The 20,558-nt window shown below is 38.5% G+C and overlaps 1 protein-coding gene across 1 annotated transcript in view; it reads right to left on the reverse strand.

Moving 5' to 3' along the window:
* Positions 1 to 3,680: 3,680 nt before the first annotated feature.
* Positions 3,681 to 20,558, reverse strand: part of NFAT5 (nuclear factor of activated T cells 5) — a 67,658-nt gene continuing 50,780 nt past the window's right edge. The window contains exons 6-14 of the mRNA XM_074157996.1: positions 20,005 to 20,177; positions 16,006 to 16,140; positions 15,775 to 15,827; positions 14,567 to 14,699; positions 13,836 to 13,913; positions 10,211 to 10,359; positions 7,260 to 9,696; positions 5,885 to 6,131; positions 3,681 to 4,974 (exon numbers count right to left, since the gene is read on the reverse strand). Of these exons, the coding sequence (XP_074014097.1) occupies positions 5,893 to 6,131; positions 7,260 to 9,696; positions 10,211 to 10,359; positions 13,836 to 13,913; positions 14,567 to 14,699; positions 15,775 to 15,827; positions 16,006 to 16,140; positions 20,005 to 20,177 (3,397 nt within the window). The 3' untranslated portion in view covers positions 3,681 to 4,974; positions 5,885 to 5,892. The remainder of the gene's footprint in view (positions 4,975 to 5,884; positions 6,132 to 7,259; positions 9,697 to 10,210; positions 10,360 to 13,835; positions 13,914 to 14,566; positions 14,700 to 15,774; positions 15,828 to 16,005; positions 16,141 to 20,004; positions 20,178 to 20,558) is intronic.

The raw sequence follows: 20,558 nt of genomic DNA on the forward strand, positions 1-20,558 counted from the left end.
CAGGCCCTTTGGAACACAAAACACACCTACGCCTTGAAAATAAGTTTTGCACTAACGAGAAGTCGCCGATGATCAGTATTTCTTTTTCTCACCTTCCACCCACAACTCATCGCTCAGAGCGTGCAGAGCAATCCATTCTCCTCATTTTTGCTCTACCGCTCGGACGAATGTCCGCAATCCCTTGTGCTCCTCTCCAGTAATTACCCTGAAAAACTACCCCACCAGTTTGCCAGGCAGTGACACGACACTCAAACACTGAAAATTCCTTAACTTCGAATGACCGTGCACGTGCACGTCTGCACACACCCCCACCCTTGGGGGAAACTACATGTACCTTTTTTTAGTCCAATAACAACTTTTTTTTGATTGTGCTTTTTACTAAATCACCTTTCCTGCTACTCAAATAGCGATTTAAAGCATGTTTTAAGACAAATGCAAGCCTCTTGACTTGTTTGGTGTTCTTTTCTGAGGACTCTGGGAAGATAATAAAAGAGTAGAAAATCTATTCAGACAAGTTTTCTTTTTAGAAACTATATCCTAAATCAAAATCACAACAGAAGCTTTTAAAAAGAAAAAAAAAAAAGTTCAACTTATCTACATTAGGGGAATGTCCACTGATAGAGCTGCCCAGACTCAGTATTTCCAGTAAAAAAAACCTGCCAAAGTAAAAAATGCTCAACTGTTCATGCTTTATCTTAAAACTAAATAGGAAATAACCACCCTGTCAGTAATTAAAAGTAATTATAATAAAATGGCTGGTGATTAAACATCCACTTTGAAACAGCAAGGCTGAAATTATTTCTTGAACTGGTTTTCTGTTAAAATAATAGCACAGCATTTGGCTTGAATAACTGCTGAAAGATCAGACAGGCAAGAGGCAATTAATAAAAAAAAAAAAAACACAAACATGGACTTGATAATTAAGCACAAAGCACCAATAACTTCCCACCAGAGATGTTAATAACTGTGTAGTATGTGTTATTTATATGGTTGGGCTTTTTATACACATACACACACGGAGTATAGAAGTAGACAAGAGAATGTATGCAGAAGTCCCGCCTGGTGGCGAGCAGGTCCCTCTCCCTGGGTTTTCATCTGTGCCAAGAAATCGCTGTTGTGTAAACCACCACGTGCCAGGGATGCTGCGCAGAGAGCGGGCCACGGGGGCTGCAGAGGTGTATGTACAGCCGGAGAGCGCAGCCCACGTTTAATACAGAGGATCAGACTGAACAATTCTTTAAGAGCGAGGTCAAGCAGCAGAACAAACAAGACACAGAAAACCCATCCCAGCAATGCAGCTCTGCAGGTTTTCATTTTTCACCCATATGGTCTTCTATATGGATAAGACAGTAACTCCCCCGTTATAACAACGCCAGGAGCTTCAAATTTGCAGAGACTTATGTCTCAGTATTTTCTCTTTCTCAAGCAAAATGGACTAGACCCGATATCACCAGCACCCCGTCTGCTCACAGCTCACAGGCGCCGGTGCCAGCGTGCGGAGGAGTAAACACAGGGATGGAGGGGAAAAAACAAAAGGCAGAGTAAGCTCCAATTATCAATATCAACTGCTTAGATCGTAAACCTTCAGGACTCTGATAAAATACAAATGTGGCTCACACTGTTCTTGGGTCTTTCTGCCATGAAATCCCGCAGCCTGTCTTTAAGCTCTTTATTGGCTGATCAAACCTCTCTTTACCCTCTGTAACAGCTGTTTGCAAGCAGCACTTTGAGCACTAATCAACCGCTGAGCGATCTCTCCATTCATAAGACAAATACTTTTTGTAACCAAATTATGTGTTCAAAGTGTTGTACATTTAAACATTGACCTAAAATGAACAAGATAAATTTAACACAGGAATAGACAGGTGTTATCCCGAAGTGAAAAATGTGATAGCACAGCCCTTTTTTTTTTTTTTTTAAATTTATTTTTTTTACAATTTTTTTTTTTCTCTTCTCTTCATAAGCGACCAAAAACACGCACACAATTCGAACATACCCTTCCCCTGGAGCTGTAGCAGTCTTGGTATGAAGTTCTCTTTTGGACACCCATCTTGTTAAATGGAGAATTGGTCCCTGGTGACTTGGCACTGAACAACAGCACTTCAACGTAAGGATACACCCTTTCGGAACAACGAAACAAACTGAAGCAGCACACAAGTGAATGGATCATTCCTGTTACTTCTTCTGTGTATGAAGGCCCCAGGTGACACCCAACAGCTTGTCCTGGGACTGCCATCCTGCAAAAGCCACCAGTTCGTTTTTGAATAACTGGCTATCGACTTCCACGACCATCTGGAAGTTGTTTCAGTCCATAATTCTCAGTCTTCTACATAGCCTCATATAGCATTTAGTCAATGCTGCAAGATTGTTGTTCTCATGTCATGAACCATTAGAGGATTTTGTTAATATTTCGTATTAGCAGGAAAAAAATAAAAATTAAAAAAAAAAAATCACAGAAAGAAAAAAGTATGGTTCAGGGTTATAAAGCAGCTCTGGACATTATGAAGCAGGGAATTCTTTTTATCATGATTAAAATTTTAAACATTTTAGCATAATCATAAATTAAGAGTTAAAACACAGAGGCGCTAATAATAAAATATTAAATAGACAATGATAGTGGATAAAAGCTGAATGGCTCATTCTGAATGAAACCCCGTTATTTTATATACGCCTAAATGCCTACGGGTTTCCTCACTAGATCGTATTGCTGAGTGACAGACACATCAAAACACACAGTGAAGCTTCTCATAGCCAGTTGGAACAAGAAATTGCCTGATGGAATGGCGAGAGATGAACAAGTTATTTATGTTGCAAAAAGTACTTAAATACTCAATAAAGACATAACAAACCCCACCCCACCCCACTGTTATCAGACGCCACGTTGTGGTAGAACATCAGACAAACTCACAAATTTACCACAAAAATGTGTGGCAAAAAGAATATTTTATATATATGTATATATATAAATTTTTATATTTATGCCAATGTACTCACTCAGTACAAATAGCAAAATAGTATACCATTTCCTAAATACAAAATATAGCTTTCCAAAAAAATGAAACACACATTAGATATAAACCATCCAAAACTTGAACGATTGAAAACTGTATTCAAAATTAAATGACCCAGAGCAGGTCTCTTTCTGAAAAGTTCCCTTCATATCGGCAAGAAGCCTTACTACTGAAAACGTAATTCAATGCCTCTCAATGAGAGAGAGAAAGAGAGAGACAGAAAGAGAAAGTGAACGTTATGACAGACCGACAAACAGGAAAAACCATTAAAACAAACAAAAACTCTACACGGCTCAACTAAGCACACGAGTTAAGGGAAAAAACACACAGTAAACAGACTAGAGTAACTTAAAAACCATTTACAGACTATTCTTTGTTATTTAAAATAACAAAAATGAAAAAAAATGACATGATACCAACTACACTCTACCAAGGCATAATAGCCATACGTGACAGCTGTTTGGCTCTAACCGCAGCAACAGCTTTCTACGTGCAGAAGGAGAAGAAACAAGTATCTGAATGAGGCTGTAGTGAGATATCACAAAACTGTCCGGATAGTTGGAGCACCCAAAAAAATTCACATGCCTCACAATACAACTGCATGGTCTGGAGTGGGTTGTTTTTACATTCTGTAACATCAGTCAATTCTTTTTATTTATTTTTTTTTTTAAATTGAGACATGACAATCTCGAAACTAGACTTGGGGATTGTAGGTATTAAAAAAAAAAAATCACTTCAAAACTGCAATGAGCTTAATATGCTACAAAGATGTAACAGCTCAGGATGAAGTGAAATTTTCAAGAATGCTTAGAAACGATGTAATTCGCCCCCTACTTGGAGTAAAGTCAAGCTGAAGATTTACATCAGTAACAGCTGGAAAATGACTGGTTAAGGAGGATTCCTGCATTGAGAAGGTGGTGGAGAAATTGCTTCCTCTTTCTCCTTAATCCTCGATTATTTGTCAAAGTTCCTCCTGACTAAGCACTTTAATGCCATTGATTCCTAAAAACTGCTTCTGATCCTCAAAGCCAGTAGGATATTTATGTTTTTTTTAAAAAAAAGCTAAAGGAGAGAGAAGGGAAGCCATGAAAAGAATGAAAGGGAGAAGGCCAGGTTGAGAATGGCTAATGCAGCTTTCCAGAGTTCTAACCCATACAGTCAGTGAGAGACACAGAGGAGTTCTCTCCTCAGCCGGGCAGAATGTTCCTTTCAAACTGAAGGTATTTTAGAGGATAAGATTTTAAGAGCACAATTTAATTCAAAGTTCCCCTTCATTTCTTCACTTTGTTAGAGCCACCAAAGCCTTGTTCTATGTACAGTTACACGTAAGAGACATGGAAAACCGTTAATCACATTCTCAGACGGGAAGCGCCCACCTCTGGCTATCTACAGCAGCAAGCAATTCTCTGCTTGTGTATTACAGTTATCAATATTTTTCATTGCCACCTACTGCAATTAACAAATAGCAGTATTAGCTCTCCCAACTCAACTGTAAAACCTGTGATCCCTTCACTTTCTGACACCTACGAGCTTCATGTCACAGGCATTTGATGTTTCTGCTTCACAAGCTTTTCTAGTCAAAACAGGGGATGTGAAGAAGGAAGAGGAGGAAAAAAAAAGAGTAAATGTGGTAACATCTATTACCTTCTAACAACAATAATAACTGACCAGATATGCTTTAAATTGAAAGAGCACCCCACTGTTAATGAGGTTTAGGAATCTAGTAACAGTACAATCCCATGCCCTAGTAAAACAAAGCATAGCTTTTCAGCATTATTGGCACTACAAATCCCAAATACTATGGTCATAGCTTTAGGTGCTGGACGCTGCAATTGGCCACGTGTGTGCTCTTTAGAGAAGAGGGCCACTTTTTGACAGAAGCAATCAGTTCCACACAGCCTAATCCAGAGTCGGAAGGTCTGAGAGGATCTGGGAAATCATCATTTTTTTCTTCACAGAATTTCTGCAGGAAGAAACAGGCAAGCGAAAAAGTTAGGCATAACTGACAAAAGTCATCATCTTCTACATCGTTCCTTCACCTTCAAAGTGTGCTTCGCAAGCAGACACGGAACTATGAGTGAGTATCAGAACACAGCACTGTCTCATAGAGAGGATTGCTCTCCTTCAAATTTATTTTTTTTTTTAAAGTGCATAACTTAGCATACAAAACAGTTTAAATTAGAAAATGAAGTATATCACTGAAGTGAAACTTACGGAGGATTTAGGATGGCAGCACAGTTAACTAGAGCCAAGTTACATACTGTGGACAATACCAGATTCCAGAGTCCTCCTGGTTCTTGGTACTCATTTGTAGTCAAAGCCTCTTTCACCTCTCTGAAAAAGGCACCTTCTAAGAGCAGAACGTTTCCTAGTAACAGCCAATTGTGACAGCTCACTTTTAACAAAGACTCAGCATGTGGCACAATCTCAATAGCTGCCATATTCTACCGAAACTTGTTTTCACATTACGTTATTGTAACCCAGGGGGCAACTTCAGAATAGTACAGACTTGAGATGTTCTTTACTAAATAAGCCTTAACTTTTTAACTACAGTCATATTTCATAACACTTTTATCTGCCAAGCTGTCGCTGATCTGCTCTGCTTCCTGGTAAAGTACTAGACCGTAACAGCAGATGACAAAACATACAGCAACTGAATGACAAGACTCCGCCTCAACTGTTTCATACAAATTCCGACCTCTGACTGTTTTTAATAACTCTTCATTCTAGCCACTGGTATTATATTCTTAATTCAGCAATACTGGTAATTTAGCTGATCTCTTCGAGCATGGTGATACACTCCCAAGTACAGACTTACTGAACAAAAGTATACGTGGCAGGAACGAACCACAAAACCCAAATACATTACTTACTTGACTAATTAAAACGAGCCAGCCATATTGTTCCCCTGGTTTTGCAACGACACAAGCAGATCATCTATTTTCTCAATATTCTGATTGGTTGCCATAGCTGAGGGTAGTGGAGGAGTCTCAGATATCTGCTGGGAGAGAAGCGTTGGCACTGCCGCTTGTCCCTCGCTCTGTGGCTGACCTGGCTGACTTATAGCCATCAACTCATCCGGCAACGAAGCTGGTCCAGAAGTCAGCAGCTGCCCACAGTCTGTGAAGCAGGAAAGGAAGAACAAAGGACCATTTAAATTAGGTTAACACATGCAGTGAATTAGCCAACTTCTTTACATATATCCTTACTGACTATAAACTGTGTAGAAAGTTACCTGCAGTTCTGTTCACATGACCACCTTTGGTAACCACTCTCTCAGGGTGTAAGCACAAGGTCAAGGTGTACATATTGAATATGTGGACACTATATTATGACCAAAGACTAATAACACCCCAAACAGAGGGCAATACTTAGCCAGAAGAAAACCAGAATGCATGGCATAAGTGTTAATTACACGTGTCTTTTTCAGTTCAGCCAAAGTATCCACTAGCTCCTCCTATAAATCTGCAAATGGTGTCACATCTCCTACCACTTCTAGCATTATCTTCAGCTTCATGGAAAGGCTTGGCTGTATATGGCCTGATTGTCAAAGAGTTCATACAGCAAAGTACACATTCAGGTGTAACCACAGACCAAGTACACAGCTATGGCTTTCTGTCCAGATCTTTTGTAAGATACTGTAATCATCATCTGCATCTGTTACTTCTGGAACTTCACAGGAACATACAGCCCTTTACAGGCAGATGAAAGGATCTATGTCCCAACGAACTTGTCACAGAGGCTAGATGCAGAGATGAGATATGGAAAAGTGCAGGCTTAGAGAGTTAAAAGGGTTTCAAATACACTTCAATAGACGCTCTTCTGGACTTCTAAAATCTTTGCTTTTCTTCAACAATGTGTGGAGAAAGTTATTGCATAAATTGTGGAAACCAAATGCAGCAAGATAAAGATTACTGGAGCTGTCTTAAGAGGGCATAACCATTTTTTTTTAACATGTATGTACATGTATTTTATATATTATTTGCATGTGTGTTATTAATAGTACTTTATATGTACTATATATACTTATTTCTATATAGATACACACAATTCTAAGGTGGTTTTTGTCACACGTTAATCTTAAGTGTAAGAAGACCAATGTATATTCTCAATTGTATTGCTACATCACTCATTCCAGAGTTTTAATATTTTTTTTTAATATTTTAGAACCAAACAATCATTGTCTCGTGGACTCCAATTAGTAGCTCTTCTAAACCAGAAACTCAGAATCGGGCATCTACCACTTACTGTTTTGAATGCCGAACAGGAATATTCCTGATGTTTGCTGAGATGAAGCAGGAGAATTCTGCAGCTGGTTGATAGCACCTCCCGCTGTGTTGTGAAATAAAGAAGCTTGTTGCTGTGGAGGGGAAGCAGTTCCTTGCATTCCTGCCATGCTGTTTTGAGAAGAGTACATAGGAGACTGCTGCAGCTCTTGCTGGCTCATACTGTTCTGCAAGGCAGACATGGAAGCTGAAGAGATGAAGAGGGTGACTTGTTGCTCTTGAGAACTTGGTGACCCTTGGACCAACTGAATCTGGGGCGAGTTATGGAAGATGGCTGGCTGCTGTGCTTCAGCCTGGTTGGATCCAGGATTCTGAAGAGAAGACACTGTAGTCTGACTCTGGAATTGCATGGGCTGCTGCTCCTGGTTCATTGATGCCATGTTAGTCTGCGGATGAAAAATGGACTGGCCTTGTTGCTCCTGATTGGTAACTGGGTTTTGATTTGGATTGAAAATCATGTTCTGCTTTTGAGACGCAATTGTACCCATTGCATTTTGATTACTGAACATCATGTTTTGCTGTTGCTGCTGCTGCTGTTCTTGAGACGGAGGACTACTCTGAATAGCAACTATCGGATGCTGAGGCTGGAAGATGGCTCCTTGTTGGTTCTGGGGAATTGAACTTGACTGCATGGAGCCTAATGACACTTGAGACTGAAACAAACCTTGCTGAGCAGGCTGAGTCTGGGGCTGTTCTTGGGGAAGCATAGAACTCTGGATATGAGATATCTGTGTCTGCTGCTGGAAAGAAGTCTGCTGTTCAGTGTTTGTTGCTGTCTGAAGAGGAGAAATGGAATTTGGGCTTGTAAAGAACGACATCTGTTCTTCCTGAGTTGCAGGGTTGTTCATTGAACTCTGGGAAAGGAACATGTTAGCAGACTGCTGGTCTTGAGGAACTGAAGAGCTCTGTAATACACCCATGGTGTTCTGCGAGTGGAACATCGGAGGCTGCAGCTGATCTGAGGAATTAGTACTGGTCTGGTTGTGGACAATAGAATTTGGACTGTGAAAAATAGAGCCTTGTGCTTCCTGTGATATATTTTGAGCATCACCAATAGGATTCTGCGAGTGGAAAAGCTGAGCTTGTGAATGCGGAGACTGCTGCATAAAGCTTCCCGACTGAATAGACATGATTTCTCCACCCTGCTGGAACAGAGCACCTCCTTGTTGTTGAGTTCCACTTGCCTGAACAGTCATCATGTTTTTGGTAGATGAAAAGAGATTAACTTGAGATTGACTTTCTCCACTATGCTGCATTTGAACCATGGTCTGAAATACGGTATTTTGCATCTGTTTACTCTGACCTGAAGCTTCTTCTCCATCTGCAGAATTTGATGCCTGAAACATAGTAGGTCCATTGTTGGAGACCTGCTGCTGAGCAGCAGGAGTAGTCTCACTTCCAGAAACACCAGGAGATGAAGAGAATATTTCACACTGCATTTGCATGTCTTCGCTTGTTGATAACCCACTCATTATGTGAGACGCCTGCTGGTAAACAGGTGACTGTTGGAGGGCTCCATTCCCTGAAGTCGTTGAAGAGAACAAATCGGACTGCATCTGTGTTGCAGCTTGACAAATGTTCTGTTGGATTCCTATCACCATTGCTGCAGAAGTCTCCATCGCCTGCTGCTGCTGTTGTTGTTGTTGTTGCTGTTGATTGGACAATGCATTTTCAGGCTGTGAGTGAACATTTTCAGCTCGTCCAGGCAAAAGGTTCTCTGGTCTGGAATGGACAGCTGTGTCTGATGAGGAGAATATCCCAGAATTGACACTATTTTGTATCTGGCTAACTTGCTGAAAGATATCTGCATTTAGCTGATCTTGAACATCCTCACTGCTGTCTGAACCAGAAAATAAAACAGAAGACAACTGCTGTTGAGCTTCCAATACCTGTTGCACCAAGTCAACGTTTCTATTGCTGCCAGTAGCAGTGTTAGTTGGAAAATTCCCAGCTTGCAGTTGCTGTATAGTATTCTGTAACTGACTCACGCCACTTGCTGATGAGAAAATACTTGATGAAATCTGTTGCTGCAATGCCTGTGCTGGTTCTGAGAGCGTAGACTGCTGTTGTTGTGATGCATCAGTTAATTGTGACAAAGTGACTACTGTGCCATCTGATTGCAAGACTTCCCTAGTTTGGGAATCTCTTGTTTGGAACTGTGCAGCTTGCTGCAGTAACGCATCACTGTTCTGCAGCTGACCCGGAGCAGAGACTGCTGAAAAGCTACCAGGCTGGGAAATGTCCTGCGTTTGGATAGTAGTTAGTGTCTCTGCATTGTACACCTTCGGCTGTATTTGTTGCTGGTTTTCATTTTCAGAAGGTAAATGGGAAGCAGAAGTTGATATGCCAGACATACTGTTTTCCAATGTTTGTTGAGTTGGTCCAACCACATTTGAAGCCTGAAAACAACAATACATTAAGCAATTTGTAAGCTTACTCAGGTTGTACTTACAAAATTTCTACCAGTCCACTATGTTCAGGAAAGATCAGAAGAAAGATTTGATGGCTATGTATCATACCCAACCAAACAAGTGAGCAAATGATGAGCAGTGGAAATGCTACTTCAAGGAAGGAGTCAAGGTACAATCTAATGAAAGCAATGCTAGGAAGTGACTAAAATAATATTCTTACAGTAATTTACTAGTTCTGTGTCACACGGCAAAAAAAAAAAAAAATAATAATACATCAGGGCATCACTAACCAATCTGTTTGAATGCAGGAACAAGATAAGTTACTTTCAAAGGAAATTGTCTATTATTTCAATCACGCTCTCTGATCACGGTTTGCCCAGACCGATCTCAGACGTGACATTTTCCCTGCGTGTTGCTCTTCTCCACTATTAGAACATGGACTGGTGGGTAGATGTAACTAAGACTATTAAAGCTACTGTCTGCAGACCACAATCAAACTTACCTTGAATACAGGGGGAGATCTCTTTTCTGCACTTACTTCCATTGGAGCCACATCTTCATTCTTAATCATACTGCTTGGCATGAGTGGAGTTATCAAGGCACTAGGAAGAATGTTTACCTTCTCCAGGTTACAACCAGTGGCTTTCACTGCTGCAGTCACAAATAAAAATAACAGAAATAACAGAAAGACAATGAAATGTTAACATTCACCACACAGAGAGCGGGTTCCTGGTGGTGACCAGCTTCCCCTCTTACTTTTCAGAGCTACCATAAGAGCTCTCATTCTGATGTTAGACAGTAACATGCAGAGAGACTACTGCAATCATTTGAATATTTCAAATGATCCTAGAAAAAAATCTCAAACTTTCAAAGGTTATTTTTAAGGCTAATAGCAATGCCGAAGTTTTGTTTTTCTTTCATTTCGTATCTTTCCAGACAAGGACAGCCATCCACCAACAGCTTAAACTACAAACATAAAAGCTTAAGACATCTTTCCACAAATTACCAGATTTTAAACTTTACTGCACTTTAACTGTACAACTTCTCTATTTCATTTTGAAAAATGTCTGTTTTCAGATAACCATGTGAACAGAGTGCTCAAAGCATTCAGACTGTACTTTTATTTTGCTAAAGGACTAATCAAGCCAAAACTTGATAAATCCGCATGCCAGCTCTGCTGCAAGAGCACATTGTTATTTTGCCTTTCCAGTGTCTATTTTTTCTATGTTTTTTTTTTTAAGTAGAAAGGTGGCTTCTTAAAATTAATTAGATCTTTTTAGTTTTATTTTTTATTTTTCCTGAACCACATAAAAAACATCACATAAGCTGAGATCTTTGCTGTAAATAAAATTAGTTTTCTTGATTTCAAATACTGCTGAAATTGAGCTTAAAACAAACCAATGGGAAAGCTTGTAAAAAACCCAGTTCCATAAGTACTTTTTAAAGTAAATTAAAGAATTAATCTTCAATATAAAGCAACACACCTCCATGCTTTAAACAAATTTAAATCCTGCAATAATGTGACAGTAAAATTACTGGAAATTTATATCAACAGGATGCCGCGTCCTCAGTAACAGTCCTTGTGTGTTTATTTTATGTAAAACCAAAGACACCCTCCTGAAATGTTATTTTCTGTCTTCAGCAATAAATTCTCAGTCGTCAGCATGGCAACAGTTGTCAATATACCCACAGCCAAATAAACTCTTTCCCTCCTTCTGCTAACTCACAGGTTTGGGGTGGCTCCAGAAGCCCCGTGACCTGGTGTGTTGGGCTGTGCTGCTGGCAGGGAATGCAATTTGAGTGAGACTATTCTAAAATAGGTCTACTTCAGGACAGCTACTCATACAGTTTATTTAAAGACAGCAGTCAGTGTTTTTCTATACCCTAGTCACAATTTATAAGCTTTTCTCTTCTATGTGCTTAATCATGTTGCGTTCATTGAAAACAACAAAGAAAAAAAATAAGCAAGCAATTAAAAAACAATCCCAATGGTATACAGATCAGATTCTAGCAACGGTATGTTCATTCACAGCACCATCTTTGGTGGGAAGAACGAAAAAACCCTGAGATTAATAATGAAAAAGAAGTTTCAAAAGCAAAGAAACGTTGGTTTTAGTCTTTTACTATGTTTTTGTAATGGGCTTAGTTTAGAACTTCTGAATAGTTACCATCTTATTGAGGCATACACACCCTCTTTCCCTTTTCTCCCAAAGCTGGAAACTGAAACCATCATTAACCACTTAAAAACAACGCTCCAGTGGTACTTCAATCTTAGAAGGCAAAGACCTGAACTACATGGTCGTCCATACACCATCTTCCTCAAGTTTTACAGAACAACTTAGATTTATAAATTTGTTGTCTTGAAACATAACGTGCCATTGAGGTCTGTCAAATCTGCAGTCTCTTAAAATGTTAGCACTAAGAATCTGTAACGGCTTTGGGAAGCCACATGGTTTTTTACATATGCAGATGTTGCAATAGAAATTATTTTAAGGAATATTCACAGATACTCGAGACAAAGATTCAAATTGCCAGTGATAGGAAGAGAAAGGCCCTGTAGCTCAGTACGTAACTGTACATGTCCCTGCCAACAACAGTTTATTCTATTTGGCCAGGGCTGCTGGAAATGATGCCACTTAAGAAATTACGAATTCTAGGATTTTGCTCCCAGTGAAAGGAAACAGGAAGGAAGTGGCAGCCCGCTGGATCCCCACCTGGTCTTTACGATTTCAGAACAGTGAGGAAAGACGGGTTGGGACATATGCAGAGACAAAGTACATAACAGCAGACAAAACTGTCTGACCTCTGATTCATTATCAACCTACAGTAGAACAGGTACAGGAATGAACTGCCAAAAAGGAGCTGGCTAGCAGAAAACCCACCCAGGAAAGTAAATTAAGATTTATCACATCAAATGGAAGACATGAAGCAACAGAAACAGCACATTGTTTTCTTATGCATAGCAGACGTTCTCCTGAAGCAGTTAGTATATTCCCTTAGCTAAGCCTCCATACAAGTCTACATGGATGTCAGGCTTGGCCTGATACATCAGTTATTATTATCCTCATCTTTTTAGTCTCGCTACTAGAAGTCTTACCAGTCCTTTTATCAGGTTGTTTCATTGCCCTAAATATTTTCGCATATTTCTCCCCCAAATATTCTCTGCAGATTTAAACTCATCATATCTTGTATTATCCTCCCTAACAAGCTGTAAAGTCAACTTGTAAATATATCCCCTGCCAAAACCAAGCTATTAACTTCAAACATGAGCTTCACCATTTTAACCTGAAGCTATGGATTCCTATCAAACTTGTGATCACATTGTTAATTTGCTTACCTTTCAACCTGCTTTCTCCAGAGCCGGCTATGGAAATTTCCATTAAGCTTTGTACAGTACCCACAGCTTTAACAATCAACTAGAAAACATTTCCTTCCTCTACTTTATTTCAATATCGGAAGGATCAATTCACTTCACACTTAAACCCCAGGCAAACTTAGAACTTGTACCCTTAGAACAAAGCAACAAACTTTGTGTGGATAGAACGGTCAGAAAAAAAAAAAAACAACAAACAAAAACACACAAAACCACACCACCTCACTGAAAGGGAATAAATTGAAATTGCCAGAATTAGCACTCTTAACTAGACGCACTGATAGCAGTCTTATAAAACCACTGGACAGCTTCTGAAAAATACCAAGTGGGCACGCTCATGTTTTCAGTACTCCGTTCTCCACCCCCCACTTCATATGTGTTTTTGCTTAAATTATCACTAGGCAGTTTCTAAATAATTTGTATTAACTGCCATCTTATGCTTCTTTATTTTTCTTCTTCCCTTGCTAATGTATTAAATGAAGATTAGGCTGCAGGGCCTGTGGCATGAATACAAAACACTTTTTTTTTTTTTTTTTTGCAAAGTTTTTGTTCTATACTAGAACATGTTAAAATATACTTCGAATACACTTGAATTAGAATATTCAGAATCAGAAAAAAAAACCTCACTGTAAGAATATGGCCAGATTTTATATGCACAGACTTATCTTCACAGGATGTCTGATTCATAACTCCAAATTTTGGTAGGAATTTATAGTTAAATTATTAACAACAATGATAAGAATCAATTTAGTACCTTTTATAGCCTCTTCAAAAGAACAATGATGGGCTGGGCTGGAGATTTCCTTCTTCACATTAACATTCAGAGTACCAGCTGTTGAGACAAAACACATTGAAAACTTCCTTATGTTAAAACAACAAGCAAGCAAAAAAAAAACAACAAAGCAAAGCAAAACAGTTACTTATATCTTAAAGAAATTTGGGTTCTTTGAAACCCAGAGAAACATTCTGAGTTGTACATAAACTTTCTGTTTGTGGCTGTGAATGCACCAGTGATCACAGTGCCCAAAATATCATTTTCACTTCCAAAAAACGAAAGAGCCAGTCAGCAATCGCACTGTGCATCGTAATATAGAAAAATAAAAATACATTATATGGTCAAATGTCAACATTCCTTAGGATAAAGCTTGGTGCTATTTTTTTGTTATATTTGGTGCGCTCTATGTAGCATGTCTACTTTTTCTCCTGCTCAACTTCATTTTGAACCTGATACTAGAAATGGATGCCACTTTATAAGAACAGCTGTCTCCATGCAGCTGAAATTTGAGCTACTTGACACATAAATGAGAAAAGCCAAGCCTTTAGATTTTATTATTTAACATAGCAAACCTTGACAGCAAGAGGAGTTTGAAAAGATCCATGTTACTTCACACTTCTCCTGTATGGACTAAATATTATAAAATCAGAAATGAGATGCTTAGCAGGTAAAACTGTCCATTCCTTCCCCCAGTTTTCTATTTTACTTACATGTATCTGGAGTGTATGTAAATGGTTGCACATCGTGTGATCTTCCAGCATTGGTCACCACATATATTCCCACAGAAACAGCTGAGGTTATTTGCTGGTCATGATATGGCGGCACCTTTACAATAAGGTGATTCTGCAATGTAAAATAATAATGGGGAAAAAAAACCACACTAGAAACCTTACTTCGTTACTATTGACCTTAATTGTATTAACATCCATCAAAACACTGATAAAATACTATAAAAAGCAAAGACATTGGGGGAAACGTAATCAGGTTACACTTTCAGTAACTAACTTGTGCTAGAAGAGATAATCGAATAATCTGCCTATATGATCCTCATTGGCAAATTATAGCTTAAATAGAAGGTGAAGAAAGGAAAGATATATAAAGTCCAGCACTTTAAACATAAGCTTATGCCTAACATGCCTTACTGAACTGCAATCAGTTTGCCATCAAATTCTGCTGGACTCAAGAAGCTTCACTGTTCTGCTGAATCAGATCTTTGTATTCAGTGTGAACAGATGGAGGATGCAGTTTCGTGTTACACTTAAGCGGATTTAAGACTGAGCAGACATCAAAAAATAGGCTTGTAATCATTCATCAACAGTATTAATGGTGAATGATCTGTCTATTCCCCAACTATCTATCCCGCTAGAAATGAGAAATCATTTCTACCAGTGCATGGCGGAATACTGCCTTCAGAGGTGGGAGCAAGATGACATTTGTCAGACATTATTTACATCTAAACTTCTCTAGTTTCAGGCCAATAGTCCTTAAAGACACTTAGTTGTGTCAAAAAGAATAAACAAACATTTTGCACATTTAAAAGCAGAACAGAAATTCAGTCAAGTATAAAGACTATGGCATACACACAATATACTTCCACTCAGTTGTAATCTAATGTGTCCTTAGGAAAGCTACTGAAAAACTGTATTAGGCCTTTTAATTACATTGTATATAAGGGCAAAGACTTGCTCACCAAGTTCAGATACCACGCTCCTAGTGTGGCATCTAAGTTCTCAATTAGAAATTGAACAACTATACTTGTGTAAACCCAAAACAATGCTATTCCACCAGACTCTCTAAAGAACTTACTTGAAGAAAAGGAATATTATTTCGAGAAATGCACAGGAAGAGGGAAAGGCTTATTCTTTGGAAACATCGAGTCAGTCTTTTTTTGGTAATATTAATAAAAATACATAAGTACCTGATGAAATAATTCCATGTCTATTTCAGCTTCTGCCTTCCAAGAATTCTCATCTAAACAAAAGTTAAAAAGCATAATTGATTGCACATCCATAAAAAGCAATAAAGCAATTTATTTTAGTGCCTTTGATTCTGCCTCTCAGTTTGTTCTCTACAACTAAACCTTATTAACCAACCTAAACCCAAATAGGTTCTCTTCAGCACCCCAAGCCATTATTGCTTTCACACTAACCAGAAACATTCTCTTGGAAAATCACTTTTGTTCCCTTTAGGAAGTTCTTGCCAATCAGAAAAACTTCCTCTTCACCCTTCACTGAACAACTGTGCAGACTTTTCTTTAGGATCTCTGGAACTCCTGCTGGTTGAGCTGCAATTGAAAAAACATATAGTTTGAAATCAAGAAGATATCAACATCTAAAACAAAAAGCTTTTGGGTTGGAACTAGGGGATCTTTAAGGCCCCTTCCAACACAAACCATTCTATAATTATAAAGGGAAGAACAAAATAATTCCTGATCATCTTTCTTTACTGTATCATTCATGACAAAACTTTTCAGAAGGTAACTGTTTCTATTATTTCCTCACTAAATGTAATGACCTCATAAAAATCACACTTAGGTAAATGATTCACTAATAATATTTTCCCTTTTCTCCTGTATTTAGTAAATCTTGAAAACAGAACTTTCAGCGTCTGAGCTAAAGCTCAAGAGCTGTTCAGGAGAGAAGAAAATTTGGTTCTGTAATTTCCTGGCATAGAGAGCGATAAACAAATGTATCAACCCTTAGATACAGCTGAAGCACACCTTCAAATCCATCTTTAAGCTAAAAGGATGTTTTTATAAAGCTTATTTTGTTCTGCTGTGCAAAAGGGTAGAAGTAGTAGTTCCCATATTACCTGTTTTTTTACAGATTTTTTTTCACATGACGTAGCTTTCTGGCTGGTGCAAGAACTAACCCAGGGCTTTGAGCAACCTGGTCTAGTGGGAGGTGTCCCTGCCCATGCCATGATCTTTAAGGTCCCTTCCAACCCAAACCATTCTATGATTCTATGACTTTCTAGACCTATATACATCAGCTAATACAAATCCTTGCAGGAATTGCGTCTCTGTAGTTGGGGATTATAACAGTTTATATCCTATAAACTAGCAAAGAACACACGGCTTACAGATATACACCCCTGGAAACCTCTGCCTCTCAGCCACTGAGATTCAGACAATGATTTATATAATATTATTACAAATTATCTTTGCTGCAAACTATTTCTATGCTTCTTAAACCATAAATCAACTAAGACCATATGCACTAAGTGAAAATGAACCTCAAAGACAATTTAAATACAGACATACATTTTAAAATAATGTATTTTGAGTTTGTCACATCTAATACGTTATAAAATAATTCCAGTTTCTAACAAAGGTTTCTCAAACATCTTTTCCATTCACCATAAAATCCTACTGGCATAAGCTTGTACTTGTGCTTTGCACCTACGTGGCCCACTTGTAGTGTTTAATAACAGTATTCTCTGGGCTTACTACATAGACCAACATACATACTGTAACACTCCAAATTATTTAATGACCTTTCAGGAAGGATTTTTCTACAACTGTTGCAGCAGGTTCCTAGGCAACCATTACGCAACTACTACATATGCTCAAGGCACATGAACTTCTGAAGAGAGTAACTGGATATAGGTTTGCTAGCAAGTTACCTAAGCCTATTTCAATCATAGACTTTAAATAATGGGCCCACATCTACTTAATGTCTTTCCTATGGTTTCAGGAACATTATTGAAACTTTGACAGCAGTATTAGTTATAAAATACAACATGAATGGGCTCTGGTGAGTGAAAATGTAAACCTTATTATGAGAAGATAGGGTACACATCTGTAGTAAGATGTACGTAGCAAACAAACCAGATATAATGTGCTGGAAGAGATGATTTATATAAACAAATAACTTAACAAAATTCTATGCCAAATTGATCGGCCAGTGTATATGTACCAGCATTATTTGGTTGGCTACTGCAAGTCATCATAACTTTAAAGTTAAGACACCGGAATAACAGAATCTGGAAAGACAAGTCTGGAAAGAGCCACAAAAAATTCCCCTCTCAACCTTTACGGTTTAACCCACATCATTCTTCAGAGTATTTTCTTTCTTTGTTTTAGACTTCCAGCAAACTATAAAACTGCTGCGCAGTCTCTTAGCAATTTACACAATTAGGAAGATTTTCTTATCAACTGACCAAAACCCAGCTTGCTAAAAACTAAACCAAATTACATTTCACTGTATTTATTTTTAGAACTTTATTTACACTGGAACACTAGAACATATATTGAAACACTGGCCCATGTTGCCCAGAGAGGTGGTAGATGCCCAATCCCTGAAAACATTCAAGATCAGGTTGGACGGAGCTCTGAGCAACCTCATCTAGTTGATGATGACCCTGCTTATTGCAGGGGAGATCTCAAAACATAGCTGTTAATGTTACGGGTATAAACAGACGCATTCAACAGAATGAAGACTACAAGGGACCCTCATAAACCAATACTGGAATTGCCTTACCAACAACCTAAGCAGGAAGTGCATCAAATACAGCTTTTTTAGAATCTAGACCTATTGTAAAATCAGTCTCCAAAACATCTCAGACTCTCAGCTTCAGCTTACAATAGCAAGTTTTGAATTAAAAACACTAGATAATTTCCATTCCCATTTCTGCTATGATTTAAATAATTTTATCTTTAACCAGTAAGTTTATGATACAAACCAGAAATATACAGAAATAGCTTTTGGAGATTTCACAGAAAATGTTGGTTTGGTTTGGGTTTTTTTTCTTAAATATGAAAATGAGTATCAGATACCACAAGGCTATACTGACTGGAATGGAGCTACAGAGACAACCATATTTCTAGCAAAAGTACTTACGTATTTTCCAACAACATAAATGCGTAGTTCTGAGAACTACACCATTGGAAAAATTTAGCAAAAGGTTTAGCAAAAAAAATGGCAGGAGGAGGAAAAAAGACGGAAGGGAACACCTCAAGCAGGTCTTCCTGGAAAAGCACCCCAAACATCAAACCATTGCCTAAAGCATAGAAACAAGATGACTGAAGAGAGGAGGAGAGTCCTCCCCTGCATCAGCGGTGACACATCTTTGGTTATCAGCCTTTTCAGGGTTTCCTGCTCTCCCCAAGTCTTGCAAAGGGGCTCTCTGCGAGAGCAGAGCACTGGAAGGAGAGACAGGCTACATGACACATCTGCCGAATCGCCCGTTGCCTGCAGCACTGGAATCGCATGGTGGTATCTGATGCGGAAGCTCACATGTTTTTAATTATCTTCTCTTCCAATCTATTCTTTCACTGGCAACAGAGCTGTAGTTTAAGACGAGTTGAATGGGAGCCCTGACACAATAGGTACTGACAGTGTTTAGAAAAAAGAAAAAACCTAAAAACAATAACTTCTTTTTACACAATGGAAAGAGCTCAACACAAGCGCACAGCAGCTTGCATAATCATACTATATTCCACGCATGAAGAAAAAGCTTTCCTATCATCTTGTTCATCAAGTAGTACCAATAATCCCATCAACAGCTGTATTAAACATATTTCCCTATCTCTTCTCTTTGGCAGATGAACGGAATTCCCTGTAACTAGAAGTCACTACAGATGGTATATGCACAGGCAGCCCCTGATGTATTGCAGCCTCCTCTGATTTCACTTCCCCTGTTCTGTATAATCTAACCACTCCATGCAGCCAACTGTGCTCAGAGCTAAGCAGAGCATTTTAAATAAAAAGCTATAAAAAGTTTCATTCTTGCACTGAACCAAAAGAGATTCAGGCTCTGACCCAACGAACTACCACAACTGTAAAGAGCCATTCTTACTAACTTACTAATAAGTCCCTTCTATCACTGAAAGCTGATGAATGTGACAACACAGAAGAGATTAAAACCTGTATCAAAAAAGTCATACGATAAGTTCAAAGCAATCATGTAAAAAATTCTGACCTTGTAGAAGGCAAAAATTTAATAAAAGTTATAACTGCTTTTAAGTACTGGTCAGTCATTTAACTAATCTGCACTGCAAATAAAAATCAATTCCTGTGATCTTAGCCACAGCAATTCTGAAACAATCACAGATTAACACTGAAGGTTTTTTTCCCCCCAAGGATTTTATGACAATCATGCTAAAATCCAGAGTCCTCTAATACCAACTTTTAATTTTGATACTTACTGCACAAAATTGGGGAAGAAGGTGTCTGAAGAGTCAAAGTTGAACCATCTTTGCGAGTGATGTTAACACGAAATACCAGCCTAGCACGTGTGCTTTTTTTCTTGGAACCAGCAATCCCTATCCTAGCTTCAACATCAGCATTTCTCAGCTTCAGTATTCCCACGCAATCAACCCTAACAACACAAAATAGTTGAGAGTTTAATAGAGTTTAAGAAGTTCATCACTTCTAATAATCTTTCAACTAGTCACACAAGCCACAAAGTCAAAACTCTTGAAGTAATTACTGAAATATTATTAGATTATGTTTTTTATTTACATGAAATCTCTATATGACCCTTCTCATTATAAAGCCCAGGTTTCAATTCATCCCTGCATAATCTGGATGATGAATCATGGGAGGAAGGAATATGAAAGCAGTATGAATAAACCAGGAAATGCAATGTAACAAAAGTAATTCTGGTAAGCGTTCAATTTATAATCACAGATCTTCATTGTTCCATTCCTGGAGCTAGATCTGGGTTTTTAAGATTATTACTACAAAATACTCTGCGTTC

This window comes from Numenius arquata, chromosome 13 (genome assembly GCF_964106895.1).
Source record: "Numenius arquata chromosome 13, bNumArq3.hap1.1, whole genome shotgun sequence".
NCBI classification, from domain to species: Eukaryota; Metazoa; Chordata; class Aves; order Charadriiformes; family Scolopacidae; genus Numenius; species Numenius arquata.